The sequence below is a fragment of the Podarcis vaucheri genome (assembly GCF_965113315.1).
Source record: "Podarcis vaucheri genome assembly, chromosome: 9".
NCBI lineage: Eukaryota > Metazoa > Chordata > Lepidosauria > Squamata > Lacertidae > Podarcis > Podarcis vaucheri.
Window position 1 is genome coordinate 61,808,504 of NC_138767.1, and position 23,851 is coordinate 61,832,354.

Consider the following 23,851-nt stretch of genomic DNA (forward strand, 5'->3'; position numbering starts at 1 on the left):
CACTGATTATTATTATTATTATTGGGAAAAGATTTTTTTAGAAAAAAGCACTGATCATTATTATTATTGGAAAAAGAATGCAATCCAAAATGATTGCACAAAAATGAGTTTCCACAAATGCGTCTTTTTTTAAAAAAAGGCTTTATAAGGCTTCAAGCCCCTTATCCATATTCTGATGCAGCGCCTCTTATTATTCCGAAGCGCCCAAACCATCTTCAATCATGACAGCTAGAAGCTGCTCCACAAACTCCCCATGCCATCAATGGCTCGCGTTCCACTCCGCTCAGCCAATCAATTCACGAGGTAGGCGCGGCCTGTGGGCCCGTCCCGCCCAATCAGAACCGGAGGCTCGCCCTCCGCACTTCACCAGGGGCGGCGGCGGCGGCGGCGGCCCAATAGCAGCCGAGGGGGCGGGCGCGGCTCTTTCGCAGACACGCCGGCCAATGGGGAGGTGCGGCGGCCGGGGTTGGGCGGAGCCGTCGGGGGGCGCAACGCCGGGCCGGCCCGGAGTGGCAAGCGGGTCGGCCCATCGGCGCAGCGTCGGCGGCCGCGAGCAAGGAGACCGCGAGCCAATGGGGTGTGGGCGTGGGCGGGGCGAGAGGGCGGGGCCTCTTGCCTTCGGGGAGAGCCGCACGGAGTAGCGAGTGAGGAGGAGGCCGGTCGGACCGCCCGCTCGGGGCAGCGCGTGTGCCGGCGCTGCACAAAAATGCACTCGGATGCCGCCGCTGTCAGTAAGTAGCGGGGAGGTTTCGCTCGGTGTGGGGGTCGAGGGGGGGCGGGGTTGCTAGGCGACCGCTGAGCGACGGTTGCGTGAGGGGAATGTTCTCACGGGGGGTGGGGCGGGCGCGTTTAAAGGCTGAGGGGAAAAGGGAAGGGAATCTAACGGGCGGCGGCGGGTGGGGGGGAAATACGGGTAGGGGGGAGGAAATGGCTGTGACGCAGTTCGTTCTTCCGGACGGCGACTGTTCTCCGCGCCCGGTGGTCTCCCCTCAGCCGCTCCGACCAAAAGGGAGGAGGAGGAGGAGCGGAGGGGCCTGCTTCTTGGGGGGCCCCGTCGTGAAAGGGGGCAGAAAGAGCAAGCGCCCCCTCCCCTCCCCCACCCCTCCTCTCCCCTTCTCTTTATCCCGCGTTGCATTGTGGGTGTTGGAGTCCTCGCCTCCCGGCCTCTGCGCTGCACGGCGCGAGCTGCGCACTACAACTCCCAGAGCCAATTGCGCTGCCAACGCTCTTTCTCCTCTCCTTGTCCACCCCCTTCTTTCCTCCTCCGCTCACCCCTCTTTTTGGGTCAGTGGGTTGCAGCCTGAGAGCGACCCAGAACTCTCTGCCCTGGGGGAAAGAGTAGGTAGGTTGGCCAGGGGGGCGTGGATTCTGTCTTGGTGGGTCGTGCATGCTTCGGGAATCGGGGGCTGGGGCTTGGAGGGATGTGTGTGTGTGTGTCTTCCCTTGGGGAAGAAATAAGCGGCGTTGGAGGAGCAGAAGGGCCAGTCCCTTGCATCCCGATGACATTTTTCTCTTTAAGTTGTCCAAACGTCTCTATTTCTCCAGTGTTTTGCCTGCGCTGGGCAAAGTTCCCTCTTGACAGATTGTCATTGTCTGCATTCTGGAGAAGTCGTGGGGGTGGCGGTGAAGCAGCCCTTGGCCCTCTTCCTAGACATGTTGCTTTGGAAGGCGGTTCTGTTAAAGCCACTAACTCCCTTCAAGTAAATTTGTTCTTGCAGTTGATCTGCACAATTTACATTGCTGCAAAGCATTGTTTCCCGGAGACAAATAATTTATCTGTCTCTTTAACAATTGATTGCTTCTATAGACTGTTATAGACCAGTTTTTCTTTCCTTCTTTCTGTTTTTCCTTATTTTTTTGAGTTTTTCTTTCAAGTCTCCCATCGCTGTATCCTATCCAACACAGCAATACCCCAGTCTTAAAATATTGCTCACAGGTCTTCAGGAGAACACCCACCCACAAAATCAGTAAGGCAAACAAAGGCAGCCACTCAAAGCAGATTTAGCTGGCATAATATTCAGGCACAGTTGAATTTTGTGTAAAGGTTAAATTATATGAATGATTTTTGGAACCTAAACTCTTTATTTCCAAAGGTAATGTGGAACATAACAGTCTTGCTGGAGAGGCTTGTTGTCTTCCTGCAGTTTTTTTCCTACTCTTTGGTAGTAAGGCAGGTAATAAATACTCCAGTCCATAATGCATCTCGCTGCTTATATGAAATTGAAACTAAATTTCCTTTAAAATCTGCTGTATGATGAAAGCTTAGATTAGGGTACTTAAAAGCAAAAATAAAGCAAGCTTTTCAAAATGCATTTCCAAGATCTGTTACAGTTGCTGAGGAATAGCTTTGTAAAAAGCTTTTGTGATGCCCTCCATTATTTTTATACATTTTAAAGGGTTATACATTTTCAGTATTCCTACACGCTTTTCAGAACTGTACAGCAGTTAAGCAAAAATTATAAATAACATAGAAGCATAGTCATAGTCAATCTCCTATGCCTTCTGGCAAAAGTGGAAGAAGCCACCTCAGGTTTTTGTTTTAACAGCTACTGAAGATACATATTTAGCAGAACAAGCAAAATATTTTTAGACTGGACAGTGTCCATGGGCAAGAAAACCATAATTCTTCAGTGCCCTTTTTGCTAACTCAGTCATTTTAAAAGCTTAACAGTTTTACACTACAATCCTGTACATATCTAACTAAGAGGCAAATCTCATTGAGTTCGGTGAGGATCACCCCACATATAAATTGGGGCACAGTCCTATGTACATGGACGTATATGCAAGCCTAGTTGAATTCACTAGAAGATGCTTCTGAGTAAACATGCTTAGGAATATTATAAATCAAAGAACTGTAATTGCTGGCCTAGCAAGAGGATTTGGTGTCAGTGTTTTCTCTAAAGCATCTCCCTCTTCTAATATTTTAAAAGCCTTTAATTTAGTTTTACTTGAAAGATGAACAAAAATGTTTTTTGTAAAGTAACTCTTAAACTATACTTTCAGACTTGTCACTCAGTGATTTTTTCAGATGGAGATACTAAAATTTTCTGTTCTAGTGTTGCACATGCAGCGTTCAGGTTATGAAGTATCTTATTCACACTTTTCATTCATATTAGATATTCTTTGGCCCATGGAGTCTAAATTGCTGAATTTATCAGAAATAAAATTCTCTTTCAGCCCTTTTTTTCAAACTGTTGAAATACATGCCTGATTGTGTCTAAGGTAGGAGAGGATGAAGGACTTTGAAATATTCCAATTTCTAGTACAGATAGCTGATTCTGAAGCTCGTGTGATAGTGTTAATCATTGTCCTCAAAACCCCTGCTCAACAATAAGGGGAATATTTGGATATGTGGAAATGGTTGTGAGGGAAATTTTATACATGAAGCACCATGGCTCTGACCAAGTCAGTTTTGAAACAAGTACAGTCAAACATTGGTTGTTGAACGTATTCCGTTCCCGAAGACCGTTCAACTTCTGAAACATTCAACAACAGAGACGCGGCTTCTGATTGGTGGCAAGAGCTTCTTGCACTCAAGGGGAAGCCATGTCAGACGTTCCGGTTCCGCAGATGTTCAAAAACTGGAGCATTTACTTCCAGGTTTTTGGCATTTGGGAGCCGAAACGTACGATAATGGAGGCATTCGGGAACCGAGGTTTGATTGTATCACAAACTTTATCTGGAAGAAGGGGAGCAATGTTGTACTGTAGTCTAAAACAAAGTAGTCGAAACATGTTTGGCTGGAATTGGCTCTCTTAAATTCCCAGCATGTTCTTTGAAGATACTGCCGAAGGCTTCTTGGGCTTGTCATCTTATAAGCACTTATTGGAGAGTAAGTTCTATTGAAGTTAGAGGCGCTTAGTTTCAAGTAAACATGTATATTCTCTCAAGCGTACATGCAAGGAAGTAATTCCCATTGAACTTGGAGGAAATTGATTTTAAGTAATCATATTTTGTTTTAGGGGTTTGATCCTTAAGTTCCCACTGTAATACAAATTTAGAACCCCATATATTTGGAAAGTTAGTAAAGAGAACTTTAAGAAAATAGCAGCTATTGAATCAGTTTCTGTCACATTCAAGTAAACTTTTGTTAAAAAAGAAAGCCTCATGCGTATCCTTGTTTTCTATTGGATTGTATTCTTTTAAATTTGAATTTTGAAATATTGCAAGTTGTGTCCAAAAATTCCACGCTCAGGAGGGCACTAGTGAAGTTTCTTGCCCCCTTTCTCCCCATTTAAGCCCCCAGTCCCATAAAAGGTTTCTTGCAGGATTAGTAGTGTAGCATGCAGAGTAGCGGGGCACAGGGGCAGTTTCCCCAGGTGCAAAACTGTTAGGGGCACAATATTGCAACACCTGGTGCTGCTTCAATGCAGCTGCATGCTTCTTGATGCGAACTAGGAAGTGGCCTCTCCAGATAATGGACTGGCTCTTCTCTTCTTATATCTGCAACTGCAATCTCCTGGTTGGCACAGATGCTGTTAGGCAGTTGAATGTGCAAGCTTACTCTGCCCGTTTCCCTCCCACGTCCCCTTGGCGTGGCCCTGGGCACTAGCAACCTACAGTACGCCACCGTGCAGGAGTTAGGAGGCCTGCAGGACAGCTCTCTGAAAATCAGGAAGAGACAGCTTGTGCAGGAGTTCTCCTTCACGCCTTATTCCAGACCTTTTCTAAAGGTATCCATAGGCGCCGACTCCATGGGGCCTGAGGGGGCCCGAGCCCCCTCAAAAATTCGTTTGGGGGGGCTCCGCCCCCCCAATAATCTCGGGCGCCCCTCCAGCAGAGCGCCACCGCCGCCCCTCCCCCAGCCCAAAATGCACAGGGTCGGGCTGCATGCCTCCTGCCCTCCCTCCAGAGCAAAAACTCCACCCAATTTCCTTTGGAGCTGATTAATAGGCGCAGCACGCTCTCCCCTATTCGCTCACGAGGAGGCGGCGCCACTTTATCTGCATATTCATGAGCTTATTTATTATTCATGAGCTTTCCCGGGGCCCCCCAATATTTTTTATAAGTCCGTGCCCCTGAAGGTATCCTAACATTCTGAGAGACTTTAGGGGGCTTAGGGGTATGTAATGGGGAGCAAAGGGGAGGCAATGCCCTGAGTAGTCTTCCACTTATGTAATTTCTGGAAACACTCATGTGAGTTTTAAATATCGTAGTATGTAACTTATAGGTTTTTAATTTTAACAAACTTAAAATGAAAATGCATTTTATCTAATCTGATTTAATAATTTTTGAAATAACTATACAGTAGAAGGAAATGCTTTCCCTTCCACATGTAAATCCCCGCCCCCGGTAAATTTGTTGGCCTCTGACTTACATTCTTCAATTCTGGAAGTGTTATGTTCCTGCCCTTATAGGAATAGAGGCCACCATAGAGTTGATCCAGGTACCTAATATATGCTGGAGTTTATGATTTGGTATGAGGCCAAACTGGAAGACTTGGCATAAGTGAGCTGTTAAGTAGATCTAGCAAGCCTCATTGGGAATAGCATGATGAAAATAATTTGTATTAGTTCAATGCAATGGCTTAAAAAAATTACTTCAGGTTTCATATTTAAAATGTCAGTCACTTCAACTCTGGAACACGGGAGGAACATTATGAGCATCAGGAAGAGAATGGGAAACAGATTCTCTTTGCGGAAAGCTGAAGAAGTGTTTTAAGTTAATGTTTTTTCTTCTTCTGCCGTTTTGTGATATAAAAAGTAGGCCTGACATGGTAAACTCTGTCACATCATGTTGTTGCTGCTTTTATTATTTGTGTTTATTAGTTGCTTTACTCATAAAAATAACTCAAAGCCATTTACAGACAATAGAAATATTAAACCAATTACAATAAACACAATAAATAAAAACCTAAAAACCTCTAGAGATGTACTGATGGCTTTTAACTGTAATAAAATTGTCTCTTTTACATCTAAAAATTCTATAAAATGAAAGCTTCAAGTTAAAACTGACCATACAACTCAGCCTTTAAAATACTTCAATAAAAAGAGCCAAAGGTTTCTTGGAATGAAAGGGTTCTCATCACCCACTGGAACACGAATAGGTATAGGCAGATCTCCCCTTCAGAGAGCATTCATAAGCTTTGGTGTTTTCCCCTTTCACACCTCAGACAATGAAGATGGCTTAATACAAAAATGCTACAATCTAACCTGATCCTCCCAGTTAATCATTTGGTGGTTATATTTTTAATCAGTTGATGTTTCTGAGCAGTCTTTAAAGGCAGTCCCTTGTGGGGACTCAATTGAAATGTAGCATAGATGCTTTGTCACATGAATGACTTGGGCTTATTTTATAGTTGCATTCTACAACTTCCTTGTGAAGTTTCAGATTCCCTCATCTTGAAAATATCTGTTGTGCTTACTCCACTTCTTAAATTAGGCAGTGTTGATTTTGAACTAAAATATGTCACCATGAAATCATAGAATCGCAGAATTCATAACTAACTTGAGTCCATTAATTTCGTTGTGTCTACTCTGAGAGAAACTTGGTTGGAAACAGCCCATTGTCATCAGGAATGAGCACATCAAGGGGCTACGAGGAACCAACTTATTTGAGAAACAATATGGTATAAAATTAGGAGTAATGCGTTGCTATGTTTTGTTGGTCTACCTTTAATAGAATAATGGGAGGGTTGTAGAAATCTCTTCCCAGCTGGAACAAAGCAATTCACATGAGAGAAAGATTGGGATATCAAAGCAGCTGCTACATACAGGACACCTTCCCTCTGATTATGATGCTTCTTTGGTTCAAAGAATTACCCAGTGCCTAACAATGCACAACTCCTGGTATCTACGGATATGACTTGTATAAACTGTCCCTTTTTACTCATAGAGCCATACTAGGCTCAAGTTGTTCATGATGAAAGACAACACTTTTTCTGTACATCAGGTTAGAACCTTATAGCATGTCTTTTGTGACATCAGCAATAATTTGATTGACCATTCTAATTCAGTTCTAACCTAAGTGCATATATGGGCTAGATAGGTGTTCAAATTCATATGGATACATAGCAAACCTTTTATTCCAGAGATGTTTTGCAGAGCTAAGAATAACTTTATGCTCTTGAAGATGGAAAACTTTTTCCCATCACGTTCTACATTTTGTATGGTTTGAGAGTTGAAGCAAGCCGTGTGAAATATTCATACCTTGGTTCTCGAATGTATTCCGTTCCGGAAGTCCGTTCGACTTCCAAAAACCAAGGTGCGGCTTCCGATTGGCTGCAGGAGCTTCCTGCACTCAATTGGAACCCTGCACTCCTGCAGCTTCCTGCACTCAATTGGAACCCGTGTCAGACGTTCGGCTTCCAAAAAAACGCTCGCAAACTGGAACACTCGCTTCCGGGTTTGCAGCATTTGGGAGCTAAAATGTATGAGTACCAAGGTGTTCAAGAACCAAGTTACAACTCTGTATAGGGTAATGTAGTAGCTTTTTCGGGGGTTGTGGGGTGTGTGACATTATGTTCTAATGTAAAAAGTAATAATAATGATCTGACCAAAAGCTAAAAGTAATAATAAAAGCTAAAAGTAAAAGTAATAATAAAAGCTAAAAAGTAATAATAATGATATGACCAAAGAGCCAGTGTGGTGTAGTGGTTAAGAGCGGTAGTCTCGTAATCTGGGAAACCGGGTTCGCGTCTCCGCTCCTCCACATGCAGCTGCTGGGTGACCTTGGGCCAGTCACACTTCTGTGAAGTCTCTCAGCCCCACTCACCTCACACTTCTGTGAAGTCTCTCAGCCCCACTCACCTCACAGAGTGTTTGTTGTGGGGGAGGAAGGGAAAGGAGAATGTTAGCCGCTTTGAGACTCCTTAAAGGGAGTGAAAGGCGGGATATCAAATCCAAACTCTTCTTCTTCTTCTTCTAATATTAAAATAAATTAGTTATACAATTCTATGAACAACCTACCTGCAAATAATTTAATTTGGAAGGCAGTGTGGCTGCTCTTAAGTCAGAATTTTTTCCTGCTGCAAGACATTCCGTAGTGCTGCTCTGCCAGAAAGAACTATCATTGCCAGATGCATCACATTACTATAAAACTTTTAAGGTGATACCTTCTGATGACTTGCCTCTACATCAGGGGTCAGCAGACTTTTTCAGCAGGGGGCTGATCCACTGTCCCTCAGACCTTGTGGGGGGGCCGGACTATATTTTTGGGGAAAAGATGAACGAATTCCTATGCCCCACAAATAACCCAGAGATGCATTTTAAATAAAAGGGCACATTCTACTTGTGTAGAAACATGCTGATTCCCAGACCGTCTGCGGGCCGGATTTAGAAGGCAATTGGGCCAGATCCGGTCCCCGGGCCTTAATTTGCCTACCCATGCTCTACACATTCCTAGAGACTTTTGTCACCACAACGTCAATTACATTGAGACAAATCTGTGTTGTGAACGGTTGCAGTGGTATTGCAGGCAATGCTCATAGTAGTTTCGCTTGCCTTGATTGGATCAATACGACGTTTTGGTTCCTGAAATTCATTCTGATTGTGCAGATAAAATGTAATTGATAGAATTCTACCGGATGGGGTATTAGTGTGTGAAATCAGTCAAGATCCAATGATCCCAAGGCATGGAGCTCCAGACGGTGGAGGTGACAGACACCATCTTGGCACCAAGGCATCTGCACTTGGTCGCAAGTGCCGCTAGCCAGGTGCAAAATGCGCCGGGTGAATTTTGAACACTGGTTTGAGATGTAGTATTACTATTGCAGAAGGAGATAGGGGACTCAAATAACATTCAGATATGCCATTTAATGGAATTCAAAAAAGCCATATATATACACACACACACACACACACACACACACACACTGTATTGTATGACAAGAGAAAGGCAGTTCAAAATTAAGACTTTTAGCTTTATCTGCAGTACTTTTGAAATGTGTTTATTAAGCATTCTAAAAGGTGACATAATCAAAATAAGAAAAAATGTTTTTATTTCTCTCTAGATTTTCAGCTGAACTCTCATCTATCAACACTGGCAAATATTCATAAGATTTACCACACTCTTAATAGGCTGGTAATCACTTGCATTTTTTAAATCTACTACTTATATAGTTTTGTCTGATTATAAAGTGTCCTGACATGATTATCCAGAGCTTGCTGTACCTTTGGAAATAGACGTATGCCAAGTAGAAATGCAAAAAATTATTGTAAATTATTTTTCAAACATCCATGACTCTTAATTTTCTTCATGTATACTCAGCATTTGGAGATGAAGCCATGACAGCTTCTTGCTATAAACCCTAGGATTTTTTTCAACACAATGGAAAGGCAAATTGCTGAAATTTGTACAAAGGACAAGGAATGAAGGGAGACTTTATTCAAAGCACATCTCCACAAGTAGGAAAGATGAAGCCTCCTCCCCACTCAGATTTCCTCCTGACCACATTGCTAGATGCACCATGGATTTTATTTCAGATGACCTTCACCTAATGGCTGCAGAATCCTGTGGCATGTACATCCTCCCCTTTCCTCATGAGTAAGATGAGGTGTGTCTTGTTTTATCTTCCCAGAGAAATTGTGCAGGTGAGGGGTAGCAATGTGCCAAGATGATCGAGGCAGCATGCTCATCTTGGTTGCACACTTGCTCCATTGGCTCATGTGGAAATAGATTGATTAGCCCCCAACCTTTGACCCAAGTCAACCTAAAACAGTGCTGCCGCAGCTTCTAAAACTTACTGAAAGCCTTCCCTTAAGCGACAGTCTTTGCAGAGGTGATGGACCATTCAAAAGTGCTATCCTTTCTTAACTCAAGGTGGAGTTGTATATTCCCTTTGTGTCTTGTTTTTTGCACTGTTGTCTGTTTCCAGCAACTCCCCCTTTTCCTATTACAGTCGTACCTTGGAGCTTCCTGCAGCCAGCCAGAAGCTGCAATTTGGTTTTGAAACCTTTTGGAAGTCGAACAGACTTCTGGAATGGATTCCGTTCGACTTCCAAGGTACGACTGTATTGCAGGCTCAGAAAGCTATGGCACTTTACAGTCTCATCTCTGCTCTGGCGACCAGTCCCTCATGTTTGCTTTAATTGCTTTTTAACACATGGTTACTGCAGCCATTCCCAGAACTCATTCCTTCTAGATAGGGTTACTAGTGTCCAGATCCAAGTGCTGACTTACTATTGGCAAATGCTCACACTCAAACCCATTCTGCAGTGAAGCCTGGGGATGACATCCAATGTCACGTATGAGGATTTCCATAGTAGGAATTCTCCTTCCACCCTGCACCTCCTCAAATCCATTCCCATCCCTGAGAATCTTAAAATCTAAAATTTGCCATTGGGGTAAATTTAGAAAGAGATGGGAAATTGTAAGAAGAAATTAGATACCTGGAGCTATTTGAAAATAGCTAAAGTCCTAGTTAACTGCATTGATTTTATATTTTACAGAATTTGACAGAAGACGTTGGTCAAGACGATCACCAAACAGGTTAGAGAGTTTTATACAAATTATACTGTGGTGTGTTTTAGGAATCTTAGGTAGAGGGGGAACCTTCCGGACTGTAGAAATTAATACCAACGAGGAAGGGGCGTTAACATTAAAAACGAGGGACAGTCAGTTAGCTTGTAAGATTCGCTAGGCTATGTAAGAATTCTGGTTCAAGAGTTGGCCATTCCTAGCAACCCCTTTTCCAAAAAAAAAACAATCTTTGGGGGGAAAGTTGCTTTGAAAACCGTTGTTGAATTTTAAAACGTGACATCTCAGAACAGCACCTTTTATAGTAGAAGGTGCTTGCACGACAGTGGAAGATTGTGGAAATTGCCTTAATGCCTGTATTTTATAGCATCGGTGTAGACAAATGGACTGTGTGAATGAGTGTTATGAGCATATTAAGCTGTATTGTACTAAGCCGGTCCATTGGTTTCCTTGGCTTGATAGTGTTTGGCAGTGGTTCTCCCAGTCACCTGGCAGAGATCTTGCACCTTCTTTATGCAGAGCATGTCCCTGAACTATGCCCCTTCACTTAGATGGCTTATTATAATTTTAAAGTTAGGATCGAAAAGCCTTTCAGCCAAAGAGGTCAGTTAAGATTTTGCAAATTCACTCATGCATCAAAAAGCATTACGATTGCACCTTTAAGGCGCTCATTTTAACTTGTAAGCGATAAAGATGTTCTGTGGTGCTCTTGCACCTTGTGCTTACAGGTTAAGTTGTGTGTTCCCAAGCCTTTCCATGATTTTCCACTGTTTTGGAACAGAGGGAGGGAAACACAAGCTGAGGGCATTGCAGGGGCAAGGGCAACATAACTGTGTGCTGACCCTTCCTTTCCCTCTATACTTTTATTTATGTTGGAGGGGATGATACGTGTTAATAATCAGTCAGGAGTTGGTAGATGCAGGATGTAGAGGTGATGCAAGGCTGGGGGCAGCTGGGAAAGTGTCTTACCTTCATGAAGCAACATTCAAGTTGGAAAGAGAAAGGAGGCAAGTCGCGTATTTCAGTAGGTTGCATAGGATTTGGTTTTTTAAAAATGGCAAAATTAAATCATTAGGAATGAATAAGAACACCACCTGCCTGGTGTTCTGATGATGCCTGAATATGGTTGCTTTGCTGATTCTACTTTTGGTTTGGACTTTGCGCCTGAAGATAAGATGCAGCTGCACAAATATACCAGTTTTATGAAAACTAGGTGTGTTTTGTATTTTAAATTCTAAATAGCACACATGCTGTTACCACACAACACCTCTTGTGGCTGTACAAGAGTAAGCTCTAGGAAAACTCCTGGGTCTATTTCTCTTTTCCATTAGACACTGGTAGGAGTACAGACCAGGTGCCTAGGATTGGTAACCGACTAGATGAGGGCTAATAGAATTAAATACAGAAGATAGGGGTGCTTTAGATCAGTGGTCTGTGTGACTGAAGAAGTGTGGTTAAACCTGCCCCACATGGGCAGCTAACATCAGGAGCCCAGTTTGGAAGTGCTGTTGGAGCTGGCCCCCTATTCTGAATCCCCAAGTGCCAACCCTTGTAGGCAGATGTGGTCTTGGCATGTGTATCCTAGTAACATCCAGCACAGGCTACTGTAATTTGTTATATGTGGAAGTACCTTTGAAGATCCCTTGGAAACTTAAAGTAATTAAAAACTGAATAGCTAGATTGTGACCTACAAAAGCTATATCTTGCTGGTTGTAAGAGTTTCACAGACTCCAGTGCAAAGTGCTGGTGGCACTCTTGTCCCAAACTATGCAGGATTTTATAGGTTACCTCAAGGCCTCATTGAACCTGCCTGTTCTCTGATACCTTTGGTTCCCCTCCTGCGGATTTGTAATGCATGGTGACTATAAACCAGGCCTTCTCAGTGGTGATGCCCAACTTTTGCAACATTGCTGTATGCCTGCCCCATAGGTTTAAAAAATTTATTTACCTGTGCTTTTTAATTTCTAGTCTGTTTATCTCTTGCCGTATTGAAAGAGTTGAGAATTTAGCGTGCTTTGAGCTTTGTTGCTGTTCTGCTTATCGTGTGATAATTTATTGTTTTAAAGTTTGTGTCTTCATTGTGTCTGTTGCCTCATATGCTTTTTCAGTAGGCTCTGCATCTGTTTGAACCCTTGTCTTGCTTTTCTAAATTATTCCACAGGAAGTCTCAGGTCGTGCAGTTCATCAGACTGCTTTAGCAAAGTGATGCCTCCAAGAAAAAAGAGGCGACCTGCAGCTGGAGATGACCTATCAGCTAAAAAAAGTAGACATGATGGGTACGTAATCTTACTTGGATTATTTGATTCAGGAGTCATTACTTTTGTATGGACAGTAGGTCAGGAGGTGTGGACTTGTATTTAACTCAACTCTGGTTTACTAAGCGGAGGTAGTAGGTTTTATTTTATTTTAGTATGCCTATTTTCTTTGAGGCATGATATTGTAATAACTCGATGGGGAGACAGTTCTTTCTCTCAAAGGAAACTATTTAGGAGGAAGCATTTTTAAGGATTCAATTTGTAGATTTGACACACATTTGATTATTATGGAAAACGATAGTGTCCTATGGAATGCAAATATGACGGCTAGATTTTGAATTTGCATACGAGTCCGATTATTTTCTTTCCGCTTCACCCCTGTCCCTGTTTCGTGAAAAGTTACAGTCCACTGAAATTATATAGGCCAAAATAAAAACATAGGCTCCATTTAGATGCAACAACAAACCATAGTTTGGTTTTGAGCATGATAGTTTCTAAATGTGAAAAGCTGTGACTTGTACGTATCAGCTATCAGTCTAGGATAATCCTGCATGTGTTCCCTTATATCTCCAACGAGAGACTTGGAAGTTGAAAACTCATGAGGGGTTTGGAATATCTTTGGAGGTGAGAGTGGGGTTAAATCAGTTCCACTTACGCCCTTCCTCCTTCAACAAACATGTCAAGTGTTAGGGCTTTAAGTTCTGATATAGGCATCCATATATGTTCTGTAGGAATGTTCTGTTGTAGATTATTTAGTGATTCTTTTAATTGCCTCAAAGTTCTGAAAATTAGTGGATTAGATAGGAGGAAGAGGCCAGCTTGGTAATACATTCTTATATAAATCTATATATATTATAGAATTTATATATTACGTTATTTACCTCTTCCCCTGCACTAGAATGTACAGAAAATATGATTCTACTAGAATAAAGACGGAAGATGACATGTTCTCGAGCAAGAGGTGCTTAGAATGGTTCTATGAATATGCAGGTTAGCGAATATATATATTGCTTATTGCTGGTTGCCCAGATAATGTTGAAACTTCAAGAAAAATATTCAGTATCAACTCCAGTTTGAATATAAAGATGCTTTGTAACAAAAAAATGTAGATTATTAAAAGCATCTATTAAAATAGTTCAGATGCACTCAGCCTCCTGAAAGAAGAAAGAAGTTAGTGAACACATATTTTCAATGCCGATGCAACTAGAATGTTGGCTTTAAATTGTATATAGTTTTTAAAAATACATTTGCTTGCTGCATTAAAGAGGTTAATCACAGGATATACAAGGCTTCAAATTTGAAGTCAAATTTAAGTTGCCTGGTTAACCTTTGGCTAGCTGATTTTCTGTTAATGAATGTAAATCTGCAAAGTTGAAAGGATAGGGCTTGATTTTGATTGATGCACTACTTGCTAGGAGACAGCCTTTCAAATAAGCATACATACATATACATGCATGCATACATAGAACAGTATTTGAACCGTCACATACTTGTGGCACTGCAATGTTTCCAACCCTATATATATGGTCTATTTAAAAATTGCAGTTCTGTGATTACAAATGGAAGTAACACAATCTCATTTGCTTATAGGAACAGATGATATTGTGGGTCCTGAAGGAATGGAGAAATTCTGTGAGGACATTGGGGTTGAACCAGAAAATGTACGTTCAGATTTATTACAGATGGCAGAGAGCTTGCTTGCTTTCAGATAATGAGAAGGGAGGAAGCATAGTCTCTGTAATGCAGGATTTGGGTTTTTCATTCATTCGTTTACTCACTCAGGTTATTTCCAGACCGTGAGCAACTTATGCATTGCAACTATCTCAAATGTTACAGTAAAGAGAAGGGTTGTGTTCCTGTTAGAAGAGGCAACTTTCCAGAAGCTTTTCTTTCTTTGTCCAGCTGACCGTTCATTATATTCTTATTTGGTTTTGAATATAAAATGTTTTTGCCTTGTTTTGTTTGAAAATAAATCTCCAAAAAGTTGAGACCAATGGCAAAAATAGTCGTGGCTTAACAAATGACTCAAATTTAGACAATAAGGATTAGACAACATTCTGCACCCAGGAACTTTCTATCTGGCTCCCAGTATAGCACGGGTGTCAAACACAAGGCCCGCGGGCCGAATCCGGCCCGCCAGACCTCATCGTGTGGCCCTTGTGCATTTGAATATCTACTTGTGTTCTGGTTCCGGGCGGGCGGCTTCTCTGGGGCGCAGGAGCCGGCCGCAGCCCCGGGTTTTTATTCCCCTCCCTTCCTTTTGCTGCGGAGGGGAGGCGAGGGCTGCAACGGGCCCCGGAGTTGGGAGGAGGGCGCGTGGGTGGCTGAGTTGGGGGGTGAGGATTTGGGTTGGGCGGGGGGGATCGGGGGCGAGGGCGTGGGTCGGGGCTCCCTCGACGCCCCACCCCCCTCTTGGGACATCCGAGCGGGCCCCGCGGCGCGGGCAGCCGTGGATGGGGTGGGGGAGGGCAGGTGGGGGAGACCGCCGGTCCTGGCCAGCTGTCCCCGGGGAGGGTCGGCGATCCAGCTGCGCTGCGGCCCGCCCCCCTCCTCCAACGCGAGGATCGGCCGCGCGGGCTCGCCGGCCGAGCTCCGGGACGCGGGCCTGACTGGGTTCCCGGCGCAGCCGCCGAGGCTGGCGGGTGCGCGGGAGTGGCGGGGTGGGAGGAGGCTGGGCTCCGGTTGGGCTTCGCCAGGGGTGCTGTGGATGTGAGGCTGCGCGGCGCGGTTTTTGTACGGCGCGCTGTGTCCCTCCGCCAGAGCAGCGCCTTCTTTTTCCCTCTCCCTCCCGGGACTGGGGCGTGTGGCAGCGGAGTGACTGCGGCGGGCGGTCCTGCCCCCCCTCCCCACACCCGCCCCGGCCCCTCCCCCGCTCCCTCCCAGCCACCGGCCCAGCTGGCGGGCGGCGAGGAGGAGGAGGGGAGGGGTCGCTGGGCGCGCGCTCCATCTCCCTCCGGGGAAATGGCGGGCAGCTGCAGCCGGCGCATTGGCTTCGGAGCGCCTGCCAGGGGTTGCAGTTGAAGCTGCTCGCAGCTTGGGCGGCTTCCGTGTTCCTGCTTTGGTCCGAGGGGCCGAGCTGTTCCGCAGCGGGCAGGGAGAGGGACGGGCTGTGTGTCTGCTGCTTCCCTCGGGGGCCCCGAGGTGCAGAGGCCTGGCGGTGGAATCGGGAGCGGAGAGGAGCCTGGCGGGGATGCATTTGGGGCTGGCCCTACTGTTGGGCGGGGTGAGGAGGAGAGATCTTGAGGCGACTGGTTTGGGGGTGGGGGGCGGGGGGAGGAGGCAGGTTCTTGCCTAGTTCACTTGTTGTTTCTGGAGTTTTGCTCCCGGGGGGAGGGGGGGAACCTGTGGGAATTTGCGGTGTCCGCAGTGGCCAGCCTGTGCATTTGAATGTCTGCTTGCCATTGTTCTGACTGTTTCTGCTTTCAGAGCCAGTTGTTGCTTGCATTATTACAGGAGACAGTGGTGGTTGAATGAGGTGACAATAATTTGTGATGATGAAGAGTGGACACATGGTCCTGCGGGTGCAGCCGGCCCTTTGGGGGTGGCCAGGCTGCTGATGCGGCCCCCGATGAATTTGAGTTTGACACCCCTGCAGTATAGTCTCGATTCCCTAGACCTGCCCTTACCTTGCAGCTCAGCCTTCTGCCTGTGGGACAAGTTAAGTGTTCAAGCCCTTCTTCCGCTTCCAAATAGCAACAGAGGCCTAGGACAGAGCAGCTATTATTCTACACCTCATTCTGAAACACAGGAGGAGCATTTTTTCACTCCTTCCTTCGGGGAGTTTAGCAGTGAAACCTTTGAGATGCTTGGATCATTCTCCCCTTCTTTGCAGCTTAGTTGCTCCTTCCCACATGTCTAAATTTTGCAAGTGGAAGTGCCGGAACTGTTTGCTTGCTGGCCTTTATTCCACTGAAAATATAGCAATTGTACAACATTTAGCTGCTGCCGAATGTTGTACCGCAGGGGCTTTTCTTTGCTTCAGGTGTCATTCTTCCTTTGCACGTTCACATATTTGCTATCTTAAAAGGAGTTAGATATTGGATCACTTTCGTTTTTCTTGGGTGGGAGAGCTGGGTGGGGGTAGGAGCTGAGTAGAGCTTATAAGAGCATGGCCTTTGGTCTAGATAAAGCTGGTGGCACCTCTGGCCTAGTACAAGTCGCTGGGGTTGGTGATAAGGGTGAATTACAATTCAGGAAATTGTAATACAAGTTTTGTGTTTTGTTTTTCAACCAGGTAGTTATGCTTGTTTTAGCCTGGAAGCTGGATGCTCAAAACATGGGTTACTTTACGTTGCAAGAATGGTTAAAAGGAATGACATCCCTGCAGTAAGTATTTCATCAGCAAATGTGAACTAAATTTAGCAGTGGTGCATTGTCATTTTGTGAACTTTAACTTCACCCTGCGCAGAAATAGAAATTGTTCTGTCTTATAATCCAGCAATTCTCCATATGCCTTTTGGGCCTCTTAAATTATACTTATATATGTCTTAAATGGTTTCAAATGTTCGTAGCTGCTTTACTGAATGCCTATGAACTGTATGTGAAAGAACCATCATCGTTCTCGGTTACAGACTGATTTACCTGCTATAATACAGACTATATTTTTGCTGTAACTGTATTGCTTTTTTTTTGAAAGGCAGTTTATAAATTCAAAGATAAAGTACTATTGGGTTCAGGGCCAGAAAATAGCTTGATGGTTAGCAGTGCGGAATTTAAATTGGTATTTTATTTTTATTTTTACAGATGTGATACAACAGAGAAGCTAAGAAATTCTTTGGATTATTTGAGATCTTTATTAAATGAGCCTACAAATTTTAAACTTATTTACAGATATGCATTTGACTTTGCACGTGTGAGTAGCTTGGAGTTCACATTCTGATCACCCCATTTTTATGAATTCTTGTATGGATTCTTTCCTGAAGAGATGTTTATATTCCCGTGTTAATGATTTCCACTAAGCCTGTCAAGTTTCCTTCAGAGTGCAAAATTCCATTTGTATTTTTACAGTTTTATATTAATCTGCCATGTTACTCATTTGAATCATTTCCAAATCGGTGTTACTGCTCTTGGCTCTTGTGTTAATTTTTATGGGTTCCCAGTTTGATGCCTAAGCATATTTGCTTTCTTTCTAGAGCTCTTAGTTCTGAAATCTTCATTTTTTCAGAGTAGCAGACCACCCAAACCCATCACAAATCTCCCTTGCCTGGTTTTCTACAGGAATAATACAGCTGGCCAAGAGTCGTTCCTGCAGTCTGTTTCCTTCTTAACTACCACATTGGCCCAATCCATTTCACAGTCCAAAAATGAGAACCAGTGGACTCAAACTATTTCCACAATCCAGACCTTTGCCACTGCTAGAGGGCATCTGGACCATTGACTAAACTGTCTTGAGGCTGACAGGGTTGGAGTCCCAACATATTGACCCTTCTTAAGCTCCCAGACACCGAGAAATGCCAAGCACAGGTTGAGTAATTGCTATCACCAGCTGAACTTTGCAGGAGAGGAAAAGGAATGTACCATTATGCAGTGGACATTACTCCAAAATAATAATTCATCAAAGGTGAATGCATTGTTTAATTGGCTACCCAGGTTAGGAAGTTGATGCTCTGATTTGCAGACAGAATGGATGTATGCATTAGATGCTGACAACAGCTCCCCAGGAGGTATGGCTTCACTGTGTATTTTAAACAAGCAAAAAGCAAGAGGGAACCAAATGAAGATAATTGAAATATAGTTACATTTTGTAAAGCATAAACTGACATGGTTTCTAGTTCAAATGAAGAACATTGTACATAAACCTAGCTTAATTTTCTCTCTCTCTTTGACAGGAAAAGGACCAGCGAAGTCTAGATATAAACACTGCCAAGTGTATGTTAGGACTTCTCTTAGGAAAAACATGGCCTCTCTTTCCAGTATTTCATCAGTTCCTAGAGGTACAAGTAGAAACATCTTTTTATGTTTTATACTGCTTTTAAAAGATGCTGTACCAAGTTAAAACTGGGAATTAGCAGATAGTTGAACAGTTTTACTACCTGAGTTGAATATTTGAATTGTTTTGCTAGTAAACTTACAGGCAAATTTGTGTGTGTGTGTGTGTGTGTGTGTGTGTGTGTAATTTTTGATACAATTGAAGTTGTAATCAACTTTGAGTTTGAGTGAGCCTCTGTTGCCCTTCTTTAATATATGGGCAAGAGTGAATAACCTTGTAGGGTAAGGATGACTGATGGTGTACACAAACTGCTTTGGACATCTAGTATTGTATGTGACTTTTCCGAAGTATGATGTAAATTATTAAGGTGTCTTTTCCCGAAATCAAGCAAAAGCTCATGAGCACACATTTCATTTTTAGCTCTACAAAATAAATAGACGTGTGTCGTGCATAGTCTTTGAAAGTGACAAAGCTTTTTTTTTTTTTTTTGCAAATAATGTTTTCTGATATCTGATTTTTGAGGAGCGTTATTCCTGACACCACATTACAGCTATGGTACTTAGGTTCCAGTGTATTAAGCTTGCTTGTTATACTCTTAAAATGGGCTTTCGTGACATCCTTGAGTGCCGGCCGTTTCATCCAAAAGGCATTTTGAATCTCTGAAGTGACCACAAAGCCAAACAATATACAGTAGTTGAAAAGTCAGGCATTTCCGATTTCAGTAACTGCTCCTCTTTTTTTAATCAGCAATCTAAATACAAGGTCATCAACAAGGACCAATGGTGCAATGTTCTGGAGTTCAGCCGAACCATTAATCTTGACCTCAGCAATTATGATGAAGATGGAGCATGTACGTATTTGCACGAAAAGCTACAATCTATTGTACCATATCTTACTATCCAGAAGCTGTTCATTCCAGACTTTTCTTTTTCTGTGTAAAAGGTTTTTTTTTTATTTGTGGCTTTTATTTCTTGCAGGGCCAGTGTTGCTGGATGAATTTGTGGAGTGGTATAAAGAGAAACAAATGACATAGGAATTTTAACTATGCACAGCCGCTCAAGAGTCCCTGTTACTACAGTTATGTCGACCATTAGCCATAAACTGCTATTTGTATAAAAGCGCATGCTGCTTTTCCTGCACTGCATCCCGTTTTTGGGGACCTTTTGGTGTTTTGCTGTTTAAGAGGCCAGCTCTGCTTGCTGTGTAGCATTGTTCTCTTCGAAGGCTGCTTTGCATTTTTGTATCTACACTACAGATGGTGAACTTAACCAGCATCCTCACTGTGATTTATGTGTATATTGCTGTCTAAATTTTGTATATGTGTATAAAAAAAGCTTCACCTAGGAGTTACTCCAGAAGTGTATTGTAAAAATAATTTTGTGGCATATTTCTAGTTGCATTAAAAAACCATGTAACTTAATTTTTAATTTTAATTTGGTCTCGGACGTAACATTTCAGGAAAAAAGTGATTGTTGAGACTGTTACCATGTGGAACTATTGCCCGTTAGCGACAAGATGCCAATTTTGGAGAGGATATCCTGCAGTATGATTTCTTCACATGCAGATGCCCAACTTCAGTTTTCATGTAGTAAGCAAGTATTGGCTGTCTTTTTATTGAAAACCTGTTAAAAGTGTAATAGCTTGACTAGAGTCGTATGTGCCACAAGGATTTCCACTTGGTGATACTGCTGACGTCCTAATATCCAGACTCCTGTAGTTCGCAAATAGGTGCAGATTAAATCTGATTAAAAAAAGGGTTTTAGACTTGTAAAATGGCATATTTCTTTATTTCAGTTTTGCTGTTCTAGTGTTTTGACTGTATTGATGATGAAAGCAAAATGAAGCCTCTTGTAAAATTTAACATAGATTTGCGGGTGAGTTTCAAGGTCTGGAATTTCTTGTTAAATCTGAACCAAAAGCCTTGCAAACATGGGAATCTAAAGAAGGCAATGGCATCTTTTATTCCAGGGATTGGATTTCCTAGCAGAATGCCTGTTGCAGGCAATGGGCTCACTAATCACCAGCATTGTCACTCATTTGGGACCACTCTTATCTGTCTGTACATGAAAGTTCAAGCCATTGCTTGCTTGAGGAAGCCGAATTAATGTGCTAAGAAATGTCTTTTCATGTTATCTCTGCCTCAGCCTTCATTATAAAGTTTAATACTGAATTTTTGACAAAGGCTACTTAGTGGGTAGCAGACTGCGGAAATACTTCCAAAAATCCAATGGTGAATGTTAAATTAATGGACAGAGTGCTAAAAATGGAGTTTGCAATAATACATTAGCAGGCTTTCTTTTTGTTGTTAGAGGAAGTTAAACCACAAGTAAACGTGTTGTTTTGAACTCTCAGAGCTCAGCCTAAATGTAAAATCAATGCAAATTCCTTTATTTTATCATTAAATTGCTTAAATTATTGGTAAGCAGCAACCTTTTAGGACTGGGTACTTGTAAATCAGTGTTTCATTGAATTCAGCCTCTTTAGATCCTAGTCCAGTATAATTCTGGACTGAAGAGGGTGCTGAAATTTATCTGTTTCCAGTGGTATCACAACATGGAATATTATGACCCTTAACTTTTGGGAGGGCAGAAGGTGTTTGGAGGTCTACCACCAGAATAGTGAGGTTGAAAAGTCTCAGTGTGTACAGCTCTCTGTATCCCTGCTGTGATGGTTGTATTAGAATTTAGCCGTTTGAAAGCTATTCACAAAATCAGCCATTATGGATATAAATAAAATACCGTGTTAGTAAAATCTTACCCTTTTGTTTAACTTGTTCTGTTGAAAACAAATACAAAAAAGTAATGGATCCTATAGTTGCTTGCTTGTATAAAACATGCAATGTTATCTACAGGTTGCGATATTTCCACAAGGCAACGTGCAGTAGTCAAGTTGCTTATTAAATCATGTTGTTTTTTTAAAAATGTGCTAACATGTATTACAACTGGCATAGCCATAAAGAAAAGCTTGTGAAGCTCTCAAAGGAAGGTGTGGGGGAATGCAGGCTTTATTGCAAGCCATTTTGCTGAGATGCTGTGATCCAGCCATTTGTGCGATCTAGTTTAAAGATAAAAAGTATTATAAATAAGGTCCATAAAAGTATCAGATAACGGGCTTTTGGGACAGAGTCTCACTTTAAATTTTTATGCTTGGATATGACTACTAGAGTACAAAACAAAAGCACCTCATCAAATTGTGAAGAGACCATGCTGTAAAATCTGTCTTTTCTTTACAGTTGAAACAGCAAATGGGAATAGATGGGTTCTGGATTCTGAAGTTACTGGTACAACATGTTACAGGCATTGGGTGGATTAAAATTTATTGCCTCCAAACAATCAGTTGTGCTACAAGTCACAAGCCAGGATTCAAGGTACATGTGCAAAGAATTTCTCTCTCTCTGTGAAGTAGTACTAGGCTGCAGTCTCTTCTTTCCATCCCCATTATCATCGCAAGCGCTTCCTGTCTCACATAATGTTGCTTTGGAGGCCCTGCGATGTGCAGAGGTGCATATAATTTTATATGCCAGACCCAGTTCAGCGAGCTGCTTTTGTATGTTATACTCTGCTATAAATATCCCAAGAAGAAAAAGTGAGAACTGGCCCTTGAATTTTGCAGTGAAAGGCAGGCTCTGAAACGGGGTTGGGTCAACCATTTGCCCTCCCAGATATTGCTGCAATGCGGCTGCCATCATCCCCTGGTCGCTTGCTTTGCATGCTAGAGCTGATGGGAGCCCAGCAACTTCTGGAGCGGCACAGGTTAACCTGTAGCCCTAAATGTAGCTAAGCATCAATTTAGAACAAAAACTTTCTTACTGATATACGTAACCAGATTTGAGGAAAATGAAAAGCAAGATCCATTGCTCATAGCCCAGTTTATGATTAAATGTACTGACATAGTCATTTAACAGATTTTCATATGTCTGCTTCTTGGATGGCTTTAAATGGCACACAGCATTCTATCATGTGACAGTATTGACTTCTTTCTCCAACAGAAAAGTGAGCTCTGTTGGAGCTTAAAACTTTTCCATGTTGCTTGTGTAACATTTTTCAAGTAAACAGCAGCTTTCAGACAAGCTGTTCATTTTTCATAAGCTTAAATCATTGAAATTCCTAAGTAGTATGTTTGGTATGCTTTTTTTTTTTTTTTTAAGAGTGGCTGTTCCATTGTCTGCAGAAAATGTTCCTGCCTTTTCTACAAAAATCATTCTGGCAAGATGTTGTATGTGCATTATTCTGATGTAAGTTAAAAATGATTGATGTAAGTTTTTTTTGTTTTGTTTTTTAAAAAGACCTAGTATGTAAACTAATACATGAGTGGGAAACTGGTCCAAGGTGAAATTGGACTCCAGATGCTGTCAGATAGGATCCTTATGTAATACCAAAGATGTAACTTGTTGGCACACATGACTGACTTTAAGAATTAAAATAAATAAATAAAATTCTTGGGCAATACTGTACCACATACCAGTATAATTTTCCTTTTTTTGCCAAATAGATTGAATACTGAATATGGAATTTGGTCCTTGTAATCTTAAGTGATTTTGATTAGTGTAGTGCAAATCCATTTCTTCTTTTGTAACTTAAAGGAAACAAAACTGGGAAAGTGTTGCCTATTAGAATCTACAATAGTATAAATGCATCATAAAAACATACACTGTGTATGTAATTTTAATCAGTACACACCTGTCTCTCAAGTAGCAGGTGCATTGTGTTGCATAACTAATTTATACCTTTTTAAAGTATCTATATACAGATTTTTTAAAAAGTAATCTGTAAGTATCTGTATTCTAGTTACTGAGCATTGGTGGGGGGTTTCCTCTCTCCCACCTTAGAGGTACTAGAATGTCATTAACTTATTAGGATTTCTCTTCCCTGAATCATGAATCAAACAGTGCTTAAATACTCTGAAGTTGAACTTTAAGGATCTGCTTTACGCCCGGGCTAATTACAACTGCTAATACCTCTTGACAGCCTTAGACTTTGTCATTTCATATAGTTGTGTAAATGCATAGAGTCCACCGACTGGAATGGGGGGGGGATGGTGGTGTTACAATTCTTTTTGTGACACACTGTTTTGGCAGAGACAGTAGTTTACCTGACGACACTGACAGCTTTTTATGTCTTAGCCATTTCCATATTGCAAACTTGAGGTGTGCTTATTTAAAAGTCCTGTGGCTCAAATTGACTGAAGTACTGTTATACTACCTAACCTGAGTTTGGTACTCTGCAATTTTTGTGTAAAACCAACATCCCAC

General features: G+C 42.4%; 1 protein-coding gene across 1 annotated transcript; it reads left to right on the forward strand.

Annotated features, from left to right (window-relative positions):
- The first annotated feature begins 582 nt into the window (after positions 1 to 582).
- On the forward strand, positions 583 to 20,373 carry DCUN1D4 (defective in cullin neddylation 1 domain containing 4). Its single transcript, XM_082238286.1, has 11 exons — positions 583 to 731; positions 8,951 to 9,021; positions 10,389 to 10,428; positions 12,578 to 12,692; positions 13,570 to 13,661; positions 14,262 to 14,332; positions 16,906 to 16,997; positions 17,415 to 17,523; positions 18,500 to 18,604; positions 19,348 to 19,450; positions 19,578 to 20,373. Exons 1-11 carry the CDS (start codon positions 707 to 709, stop codon positions 19,631 to 19,633), a joined length of 879 nt encoding a protein of 292 aa, XP_082094412.1. The 5' UTR covers positions 583 to 706; the 3' UTR covers positions 19,634 to 20,373.
- Positions 20,374 to 23,851: the final 3,478 nt, after the last annotated feature.

Bases quoted from the DNA above. Each gene is read 5' to 3' on its own strand.
- DCUN1D4 (XM_082238286.1), top strand. From the start codon at position 707: ATGCACTCGGATGCCGCCGCTGTCA. The intron at 732-8,950 runs GTAAGTAGCGGG...ATTTCTCTCTAG, and splicing joins CTCGGATGCCGCCGCTGTCA to ATTTTCAGCTGAACTCTCAT. The intron at 19,451-19,577 runs GTACGTATTTGC...TATTTCTTGCAG, and splicing joins TTATGATGAAGATGGAGCAT to GGCCAGTGTTGCTGGATGAA.